The sequence below is a fragment of the Aethina tumida genome, chromosome 6, assembly GCF_024364675.1.
Source record: "Aethina tumida isolate Nest 87 chromosome 6, icAetTumi1.1, whole genome shotgun sequence".
In the NCBI taxonomy this organism is placed as follows: Eukaryota; Metazoa; Arthropoda; class Insecta; order Coleoptera; family Nitidulidae; genus Aethina; species Aethina tumida.
In genome coordinates this window covers 19,333,445-19,345,220 of record NC_065440.1, presented here as the reverse complement: position 1 = coordinate 19,345,220, position 11,776 = coordinate 19,333,445, and the positions used below count along the sequence as shown (strand labels likewise).

At 32.8% G+C, this 11,776-nt stretch overlaps 1 protein-coding gene across 1 annotated transcript; it reads right to left on the bottom strand.

Annotated features, from left to right (window-relative positions):
- Nucleotides 1-7,299: 7,299 nt before the first annotated feature.
- Nucleotides 7,300-8,963, bottom strand: LOC109600161 (extracellular serine/threonine protein kinase four-jointed). Its single transcript, XM_020016249.2, has one exon. It carries the CDS (start codon nucleotides 8,917-8,919, stop codon nucleotides 7,642-7,644), a length of 1,278 nt encoding a protein of 425 aa, XP_019871808.2. The 5' UTR covers nucleotides 8,920-8,963; the 3' UTR covers nucleotides 7,300-7,641.
- Nucleotides 8,964-11,776: the final 2,813 nt, after the last annotated feature.

The window sequence follows — 11,776 nt, the reverse complement described above, 5'->3', positions numbered from 1 at the left end:
AACATTTATAACATTTAAGTTGAGCAGTTCCTGGATTTGGTAAAGCAAGGAAAGGGAAGAAATCGTGATATAGTTCAAGGATAATCGGTCGGCTATTTGTTGTTTGTAAATGTTATTAATTAAACCGTTTAGAGTCGTTTGTACAAACAATTAACGGCAATCAAGATCACTGCATAAGTAATCAGGTAATTGTTGCAAACAGATTGTTGGCGCCGAGTTGCACAACCACTTTTACAAACAAACACTTTATTCGTTTGTCCTTTGTGGTTAGTTAAATGGCTGCGGTTCTATCAAATTTTTTTCCTTTTCGAATAATTCCAAAGCCGATGGGAAAAAAACACTGCTAACATTCCAATCTAACATTGAAATAAAATATTAATAATTCAGGCCTGCATTATTAATAATACAAATGGCAATATCTGACAGATCAGTGGATGACCCTGAATTATTCGGAACGTTCCACGACTTTTTACGGCTAGTTCTCTCTCGATCTTTTTTATTTCGGCACCGTCTTTTGATTAGTTCACCAATCGTAAATACTCATAATACGTACTGTTTGTTGCATTTTTACGTGGGTCTCGGCTTTAATTACCGATTACTTTTTTATTCCCGTTTGATTAATCGATTTGTTTACGACCAATCAATCAATCAAAAATCGGTAAAGGTAAACATTCGTACTGTTACTTCTTCTCGTTCCCAATTCCGAAGCCGCGGACGTTTCTTGGGGTTTATTTAAGGGTTGTTGATTTTATCAACGGGTGGAAAAGTTCCCAGGTAATTTACAGAAGTCGGAGACAAACTGGACGGACGCGACGATGATTAATGAACGGCCCACCCTCCGGGGGTTCCCCGATTAACTTCACTGATAATCGTCTTTAGGACGCACGTTTTTTTAAATATCCGAATAAAAAATTGTCCCCTGCGTATTTTATTCCGTGTCCTTTCCGAGTGAATTATGTCTTTTGTGTCGTAATGAGCCGCTTTTGTTTTCCTCTTAGGACCTCTGTCGTTTTTTAACTGCTAATTAAATTGTGACACGTTAAAAAGGGCACAATTCTAATTGTTTATGTTGTTTATAAGCTGGAAAGGTTCTTTTGTTAATTTTCAGCTTACAGGTTGGTATGTTTGTCTTTAACACATTGAGGCACACTAAAAAAGGTTCAATTCTAATATTTGGACTAGTTTTTTGCTTAATTTTTATATTAAATGGGTTTAATTTGTATGTAACATGTTGTGATTAGTTAAAAAAGATTCAATTATAATATTTTCTGGTGATGGTAACTTAAGAAAGATTTTACAATATAGATTATTATTTATATTTTATAGAATGGTCTATAACTCATCATGGCACAATAAAAATGGACTGATTCTGTTTGTTTCTTGTATTTGTATGTTGGTACTAGTTTATATTATAATTTTTTGTTTAATTTTCATTTTAAATGGTTTTAATTTGTATGTAACATGTTGTGATTAGTTAAAAAAGGTTCAATTATAATATTTTCTGGTGATGGTAACTTAAGAAAGATTTTACAATATAGATTATTATTTATATTTTATAGAATGGTCTATAACTCATCATGGCACAATAAAAATGGACTGATTCTGTTTGTTTCTTGTATTTGTATGTTGGTACTAGTTTATATTATAATTTTTTGTTTAATTTTCATTTTAAATGGGTTTAATTTGTATGTAACATGTTGTGATTAGTTAAAAAAGGTTCAATTATAATATTTTCTGGTGATGGTAACTTAAGAAAGATTTTACAATATAGATTATTATTTATATTTTATAGAATGGTCTATAACTCATCATGGCACAATAAAAATGGACTGATTCTGTTTGTTTCTTGTATTTGTATGTTGGTACTAGTTTATATTATAATTTTTTGTTTAATTTTCATTTTAAATGGGTTTAATTTGTATGTAACATGTTGTGATTAGTTAAAAAAGGTTCAATTATAATATTTTCTGGTGATGGTAACTTAAGAAAGATTTTACAATATAGATTATTATTTATATTTTATAGAATGGTCTATAACTCATCATGGCACAATAAAAATGGACTGATTCTGTTTGTTTCTTGTATTTGTATGTTGGTACTAGTTTATATTATAATTTTTTGTTTAATTTTCATTTTAAATGGGTTTAATTTGTATGTGACATGTTGTGATTAGTTAAAAAAGGTTCAATTATAATATTTTCTGGTGATGGTAACTTAAGAAGATTTTACAATATAGATTATTATTTATATTTTATAGAATGGTCTATAACTCATCATGACACAATAAAAATGGACTGACTCTGTTTGTTTCTTGTATTTGTATGTTGGTACTAGTTTATATTACAATTTTTTGTTTAATTTTCATTTTAAATTGGTTTAATTTGTATGTGACATGTTGTGATTAGTTAAAAAAGGTTCAATTATAATATTTTCTGGTGATGGTAACTTAAGAAAGGTTTTACAATGTAGATTATTGTTTATATTTTATAGATTGATCTATAACTCATCATGGCACAATTTTTTGTTTAATTTTCATTTTAAATGGGTTTAATTGTCTGTAAACATAATGTAGTGCCTTAAAATGGGTTCAAATTTAATGTTTTTTTGTGTTCCAGCATCAGAGTTCAAATTTTATAGGTTGGTATGATTGTCCATAACATATTGTGGTATTTTTCCAAAGTATTTATAAGTTGGTACGACTTTACAAGGTGGATTTTTGTTTACACGTTGGTATGACTGCGTCTAAGACAATGCGGTACGTTAGAAAGGGCCCAGTCGCCGAGATTTTCCCGGTAAACGCATTGAAAGAAAAAGTACGTGCCGGCAGCGACGGCGGCCAATTTTCCACGAGCGCAGAGAAGAAGAAGGATGTTGTCCTTCACGTCCCGCACGCCGGCGACTTCAGGTACGGATCCTCCGGTGGTCTATCTCGCATTCCTCGCATTGTCGTCTCTCGATCTCCTTCAGAAACCGTCCAACACAAAAATCCATCTACGGGGTTGGAAGAACGCACTAAATCATCTGCGGAGTGCGCGAAAGCATTAGCGCCAATATCGGAGCGGGTTTTGATTGACGACGACGCCCGAAACGGCGAATTTAACGACGCCGTGATGTCGTTAAAGTATCGCGGCGATAAATTACGGATGGGACGCATACTTTGTTAGGACACGCGTATATTCGGCGAAAATCCGCTTTTTGTTTTCGGCTAATCAACCATGTAAACAGTTCAAGTCGTGCTTTTTTTTGGGGGGGCCACACCGTTAGGAATATGAGTACGGGATCGAGATCGAGATCGAGATCGAGATCGAGATCGATACGGATTTGTTTTGTTGATCATGTTTTGTCCGTTGGGAAATGTGCAACTCAATTACAATAAAATAAACACTGTCCATAAAAACCCATTTATTTATTTATTGGTAAAGAAAATAAACGAGTTTTGTCTTTTCACTGAAGTTTTTCTTTTCAGCTTCTTAAAAAAGGTGCATATTTATATTTATATTAATATTAATAGATAGTAATCAATGATGATTTGAATAAATCATTAGATTTGATGAAGAAAAGGGTGTCAGCCCATAGACAGTCCCGAGTCAAAGAAACTATAACAAAGACGACGGAGAGTTAATTTCTCTATGCAAATTTGTAATGAACGAATCGGGAAAAAACAATCGGATCGTGTGTCTGGCACAATAACTTCCTCCATGCCCACATCCATATTCAAATAGTGTCGTTTTTTACAGACTGCAACGTTAGTTAGATTTTCGTGTCCGTTTTACAGTTAGACAGGAATGGATGGAGAGATGGAGAAGATTGTATTGATCTCTTATCGATTTATCGATGCAGCAGCGACCCTCTATATAAGGTAGCGATTTTATAAATTATTTTCCATTTAAATTTCATTAAAAATGGTATACATTTTAGTTTTATAGGTTGATCTTACCTCTAATCATCATGCTCATCTCCCTCAATGAAAAAAGCCACAAAAATATCGATTTATTTATGTGTGTACGCTCTTTCATTTTAAATAAATTAATAATTTCAGTTTGTTAAAAAAGTATTGGTTGGTATGTATTTCATCATGATTATTCAGGGTAGTGTGACAAATAAGGTAAAATTTATGATTATTTAATCTTAAATAAAAATTTTTATAGTCTCCCTCAATGGAAAAGACAGCAATTTTACAACAAATTAAATTTGTTTATGTTTATACATTTGCATTTTAAAATAATTAATAATTACATAATTTTATATTTTATTTCCTTTAAAATATCCAGTGTAGTTTGTTAAAAAAATATTAATTTAATTATTAGAGGTTGGCAAAACCTTTTGTCATAATTATTCAGGGTAGTAAGTTAAAAAAAACAATAAATTTACTACAAATTAAATTTATTTGTCTCTGTACATTTCATATTAAATTATGTAATTATTTTATAATTTTATATATTATTTTCTTTTAAATTTTGTTAAAATAGTATTAATTTTATTGCTAGAGGTTGGCATTACCTTTTTCTACAATTATTCAGGGTCGTACGTCAAAAAAGTTATCAGTTAAGATTATCTGTCTTAAAATAAAGATTTTTACAGTCTCTTTCAATAAAAAAGACAGTAAATTTACTACAAATTAAATTTATTGATTCATGTACATTCTCATCTTAAATTATGTAATAATTTTATAATATATATTATTTTTCTTTTAAATTTTGTTAAAATAGTATTAATTTTATTGCTAAAGGTTGGCATTACCTTTCTCTACAATTATTCAGGGTCGTACGTCAAAAAAGTTATCAGTTAAGATTATCTGTCTTAAAATAAAGATTTTTATAGTCTCTTTCAATGAAAAAGACAGTAAATTTACTACAAATTAAATTTATTGATCCATATATGTACATTCACATCTTAAATTATGAAATAATTTCATAATTTATTTTTTATTAAATTTCCACGTCAGATTGTTAAAAAATTATTAATTTTATTGTTATAGGTTGGCATTACCTTTCATTACAGTCCTTCAATGAATTTTAGTTCTCTAGGTTGGCATTACCTGTCCTTATAAAATTTGTGCAGGGGAGTCCGTTAAAAAGGGTACCACCAGCACGATTATCTAATATTAAATAAACGACACAAACCACAATGACCGCAATTAATTGAGCACGTTCTCACACAATAACTAATTACATGGTCGCATTGAAAACGCTCAACTCTAATAACACAGTACGTATAATTTTTTGTGCGGTTATTGTGCGGTTAATTTATGATCGTTTTGGGTATAAGCAAACTATTTTTGCACTTTCCACCTCGTCCAATAAATAATGCGGATCGCTCGTCCGCCTCGGAATGCGATTTTTTTTCCGGGCTCGATTTCTAGGCGACATTTCGCAAATTCCGCAATTACCTATGTTTTTATCGAGTGCGTGATGGTGTTGGTGGTTGGTGCGCTTCGGGAAAATGATCCGCGGTCCGCGGGTCCGCGGGTCCGCGGGTTCTCGTCGAACCGATTCGAATTGGAGTGGGTTCCGGTGATGCGGCAACGCGGCCCCGAAAACAAGTTTTCGTATAGTATTTATGATTTTATCTGATGTCTCATCGTCGGCACTAAATCATCGACAAATTCCCGACTGGTCCCGCTCTTATAGACACAAATTGACGAGTCGTAAACGGGCAAAAAACCGACCGTCCCCCCAAACCGTCGTCGCGGGGATGGGACGGATGTGGGGACGCTCCCAAAATTATGACCACACTTTTCTTCCACGGTTCTGTGTCAGGGAAATGATTAACGATGTCTTAGGAAAATGTTAAGTGATTCCTTTGTTGCAAATGAGATGTTAAAACTCGTTTACAATAATGGATCCTTATGGAAGTGAAGGTTTTTTAATATTCATTTTAAATGAAAATAAAAAAGTTATTACCCTGTATCAACTTGATTAACTTGATTAACCCAAACGTTAAAAATGAAGTTTCCACCATCAAAATTGGTGGCTTCAAAGAAAGAATTTCATTAATTGGACTATTAATTTGTTTCTACGATATTATGTACAATTATGGTATTTTAAATAACAAACACTTTATTACATATTTAAGATAAAGTTTTAAAACATCTTATGTTAAAATAATGTTTTTTTTTTTTTAAATAAAAACTATATATAACATTATTAAATTATTACATAATTTCAAATGAGAATGTACAGGGACTAATAAACTTAATTTGTAGTAATTTTTTTTTTCATTGTAAAATATTTTTAAACAAATATATATATATATATATATATATATATATATATATGTATATATATATATATATATATGTAGTATACAATATAGTTCATCTAATTCAATTCTAAAGAAGAAAATTTATGGAGAATAAAGGGATTTATTTATTTATTTTTTCTTTTAACAATTATATATATATATATACATATTAAATATATAAAGAAAAAATGTGTGAACGAAACCAAAAATTAAATTTTGTTCAAAATAAATTAGAAAAGTAATTCAAGTCAAGTTATAATTAGTAAAAAAATGTTAAATAAATGTTTTTTCCGTTGTTCATAAATATCCTTTATTAGAATTAAATTAAATATTTTTGTTTAAAAATATTTTTTATAATAAAATAACTAATTTGTAAGGTGAATTTTCTAAACTTTTAATATCTGGAATATTTCTATTTCTAAAAAATATTATAAAATATTTATATTACATTTCATTGGTTATTGATTATTTAAATTTTAAATGAGATGTGACTTTTGTGTTTAATAAAATTATTATTTATAAGTTTTTTAAATATTTAAATTTATTTGAAATGTTTATAAATTAGTTTTTTATTGATTTATAAAAATTTCTATGATCTTAAGTAATATTTTGGTATTTTAAATAACAACATTTTAATAATATTTCAGATAATATTAAAAAAAAAAAAAAAAAGTTAAAATACAATTTTTTAATAATATTTCTAATTTATTCACATACTTTAAATATTTATTCCTTTTTATTAAATGGTCTAAATTTCTAACAAATAAAATACTTTTATGTACAATAAAATTATTATTTATGATTTATTTATTTTAAATTGTTTGGAATGTTTATAAACTTGTATTAATATTCCCATTTTTTAAAATAATTCAATCAATTTAACTTTGATTATTTGAAACGAATAAAATATTTTTTACCAAATCAAATTCGTCTAAATATGCAAAGTAAAAATTTGTGAAATTTTGAAACCGCTTACTTACCAATTAATTAGGAAAGAAGAAAAAGAGTTTGAAAATGTCACAAATGGATAAAATGAAGTAAACAATTTGGAATGAATCACTCATTGTCATTTTTATTGAATTCAATTCGCACGACGTATTTACAAAATATACAAACAGAACAAACAATAATTCGTATGTACAATTAAAACATTAAAAACATTTGGCCTAAACGACTTTACATGTTGAATCACATTTACACAATGTACAAAAAGTAAAAGTAAGTTAATCGAAACGGAACGTATCACAAGATCGTCGATCGACAAACCCAAATCGACCGATACACAATAATTAATAATAGTAATAATAGTAATAGTAATAATAATAATAATAATAATAAATAAATTAAACAACACTATAAAACAAGCAACAAGAATCAGTGAGGAACACAGTGCCGGGATTAAGTGTTGCCGTAAACCGATTGGCACTTGCTAATTTGGTCGTGGACACGTTCGATCCTCTCGTTCAGGATCTTGACGCTCTTGTCCGGGATCGTGGGCAGCACGTCCTTAATCGTTTCGTCGTTTTCACTTTCGAACATCGTTTTCAGTAAATCGCCGACGTTGCCGCGCGTCCTCAGCTCCGCTATCGTTTCCGCGGTCGACCTCCTGAACACGCACAGATTCTCCAGCAGGATCGAGTGGTACACCTCGTACTTCTTCAGCAGCCGGTACCCGTGCAGCAGTCCCGACTCGTTGTCCAGGAAGATGAGCAGGTCGCTGTCGGTCTTCCGGGCCAGGTTGTGGGCCGGGGCCTCCATGATGTTGGCGTTCCACTGGAAGTTGTACAGGTTGTTCACGATCCTGTCCAGGTTGGCGGTCAGGTAGTCGAACACTATCAGATCGGACCACTGGGCCAGCTCCACCAGCTCCTTGATCAGCGCGGAGTCGTCCACCAGCGGGTTCCTGGTCATGTTGAGCACGTCCAGCTTGTTCAGATGTCTGTCCACCGGTCTGAACACGCCCGGAATGTTGGCGGGGTTCAGGTCGGAGATGTACTGGGTGAGCACGATGGGGCGGTTCGAGTTCCACTGCGCCGCCGCAATTTCGTTGCGCAGCTTCTGCCACAGCTTCGACTTCAAGTCCACGACACTTATGGCGCTGGGCGCCAGATTGGGCAAGTTCAACACTCTGGCTAAGTAGAAACTGAACAGCTCCCCTTGGATTTGGTCGGTGTTCTGTCTGTAGCGGACGCAGCCCTTCACCCCGTCCCTGAAGGTGACCAATCTGTTCTGCATCCTGCCGCAGCCCGTCTCCATTTTGACGGCCTCCGCCGTTTGCAGGTACGACGACCACAGCGTGTGCTTTTTGCTCCTGTAGCCTTCGGGCAGCGCCGCCTCCACCGTCCCGCCCCAGAACACATCCTGCTGGATCAAGTGCGCGAGGGCGGACGGCTCCTGCGGCTGCTGCGGCTGCTGCTGCTGCTGCAGCTGCTGCCTGGGGAAGCTGACGCTGGGGAAGCGGCTGTAGCTGTTGTTGAGGAAGATGCCCCGGATCACGGTGCTGTTGGGCTCCTCCTTGACGCTGCTGGTGTTGGTTCTGAGGTAAACGAGGGGAATGAAGACGCCGATGGTGAGTCCGACGGCGAACGCGCACAACACACTGACCACGCACAGATGCCTGACCCACGTGGTGGCCCTCGAGGGTGGGTTCTTGTCCAGGTTCGTGTAGGGCAACATCGTGTCACATATTCGGGCGGCTCTCGATACGGTACTGGCCGTCGTCGCGGTCGTGGGCTTAATAACAATGCGCGCCGGTACCGGCGTGCCTTGTGGTGGGGCGGCATACCTGGCATACCGGCCGCCGGGACGGAGACGGGAGAGGGCGAGTACGGTACGGACGAACGGACGGACGGACGAACGAGCGAACGAACGAACGAACGAACGAACGAGGACGGATTTATTGTGGTCGGGTCGGGTGTATATGGGATGCATATTTTTTCAATAATTGGGTCCCGGGTTCGATTCCACGATTCTTTCTTTTATTATATCACTTGTTAACGTTTGAGTTACGCGGACGCGATTCATAAAAATTCTTCATCCGTTTTCGGCTCGTTATTTTTTTAATTTGGCACTCGTTTAAAACGTTGGCGATGGATTCCTCATCCCGCCCCCCGCTTGAACTATTGTTATCGTTTTCGTTTCAGCTCATTATCTTTTCAAATGGATTCTTATTGCTGATCGAAACTTTCTTAATTTCTGCCTTCCACCTTGTGGATAATAATTTATTGTAAATTACTCACTTTTATGGACGCTCGTTATTTTTTATTATTTGTTGATTTTACTTTTTATTACCCACCTGTTAATTTTACAATTTCATTTCTCAAATTTCAAATCTAACGAAGTAATAAAACAATTGCCCAATAATATGACTAGAAAATCGTCGTTAAAATATAAATAATTTATTTATAATTCATTTTTAAAATTAATTTACAATTTTTTTAAATTACTTCATATAATTTGTAATTTGTATGATTTAAGTTATGTATTTTCACAAAATTTAGGGATTTTTTTATATTTTTGTTACATTTATTAATTTTATTGCATCTATAAATTATTTAAATATATAATTATTTATTAAATCATAATAAAAAAAACTGTATCTGTTTTATTTTATAATTTTAAAACCATGAAATAAATTATTGGAAAAAAATCAAATAAAAATATTTCAAAAAATTTATAAACTTAAAAATATTAATAAATTTAGTGAAATCTATGAAATAATCTTTAAAATCTAAATATTTAAAATATATGTTTTAAATTTAAATATAAATAATATCAAATAAAATTTATCAACCTTATCAATTAATTATTGCATTAGTTTTTTTTTTTAAACCAATTTAATAATTTTAATTCACTTCAACTAATAAACAATTACAAAATTTACAAAGTTTTAATAAATTCAAAGTTTAAATATTATTTTATATATTTTTCTATGTTTTTGTCAGATTTATTAATATTTATTGTATGTACAATATTTTTGAATATATAATATATAATTACATGTTTATTAACTAGTAATAAAAAATTATTGTATCAGTGTTTTTAATTTTAAAACCATGAAATAAATAAACACAAAATATTTAAATATTTAAAATACGTATTTAAATATAATACTAAATAATAATATTTGTGAATCCTAATTAAGTACTGCATTAGTTTTTTTATTATTTAAAACAATTTTAATTCATTTCGACTAGTAATCAATTATAAAATCTACAAATTTTGAATCAATTAAAAAATTCAATAAATTAAAAAAATTATCTGCCTGTAAAGTCTAGATCTTTTTATTTTCACAACAAAAAAGATTGTAAATTGTTAAAAACATTTTGACAATAATTAAAGTTATATAAAAAATTTCAAATTTAATTATTAATTAATCTATAAAAAATAATACTAAATATTGTTTTTGTAGTTTAATAAAAAATATAAGTTCCCATAAAATCTAATAAAAAAGTTTAAAACCACAATAAAAAAGTTTAAAACCACAATAAATTAGACAAACAGTTAATAAAAAATAAAGGGTAGGACGCGATGCGAGTGGTGGCAAGCAAGTGGTGTGTGGTGGTGTGTGAGTGAAGAGGCGCGGTCCGTCGTAAATCACACGGCACACGGTTAGAGAAGTAAAGAAGTAGAGAAGTAGAGATGAAGGTGGTCCCCCCTAAATCAAGCGTTTTAATAAATGCGACACCCGATAGGTCGCATTTCCTCCCCGCGTTCCCGGAAAACTATTTCCACCTTCGCCTACCTGGCTCATGGCTTGGCTTATCGCCGGTTCACCGGTTCACCGGTTCACCGGTTCACCGGTTGACAATCGTCGATCGGTAGTCGAACATCGATCGTACAAGTGTACCGGGTCCCGGAGGCGAATGTGAATCGGTAATTAAACCGACACGAATACGCATTCGCTATGCGTGTTAATTGTCCACCTTTATTACGACTCTACGACTGTATAAGGGCTTTCCTCAACAAATTTATGTTTCCGCAAACTTCATAACAATATCAATATCAATAGCAGTAGTACTAGTACATTGATAAGTAGTGGCAATGGCAACAATAGGAAGAAATAGCAATAGAAGAAACAAATAGTATTAGCAAAGCAATAGCAAATAGAAATAGCTGTTTTAAATAGCAAATAACAAATAAATAAAAGTGGGAGTAGTAGTAACAATAGAAATAACAATAGCAGTAGCAAATAGCAATAGCCATAAGAAATAGTAATAGCAACAGCAGTATCAATAAAAATAGTAGTAGCAGTGGCAATAGCAATAGTAACTGTAAGACAAAATTTAGTGAAATTACTCACCCCGAGAAAAATTGGCCGACTAAGGTTGAATTCCTCGGTGCCCAGACCGAGTTTCTTCAACCTGTCGAACATAATAATAAAATCGACCGGAACAATTAATCCGAGATCATTGTTAGCGACGCGATGATTCTTATTTTCTCTTCGGCTTCGCCGGAGAAACAAACAAAATTACGTCTAATTGCGGGCCCGGAGTGAATTGATCAGAAAAAAATGATAATAAAATACACTCGT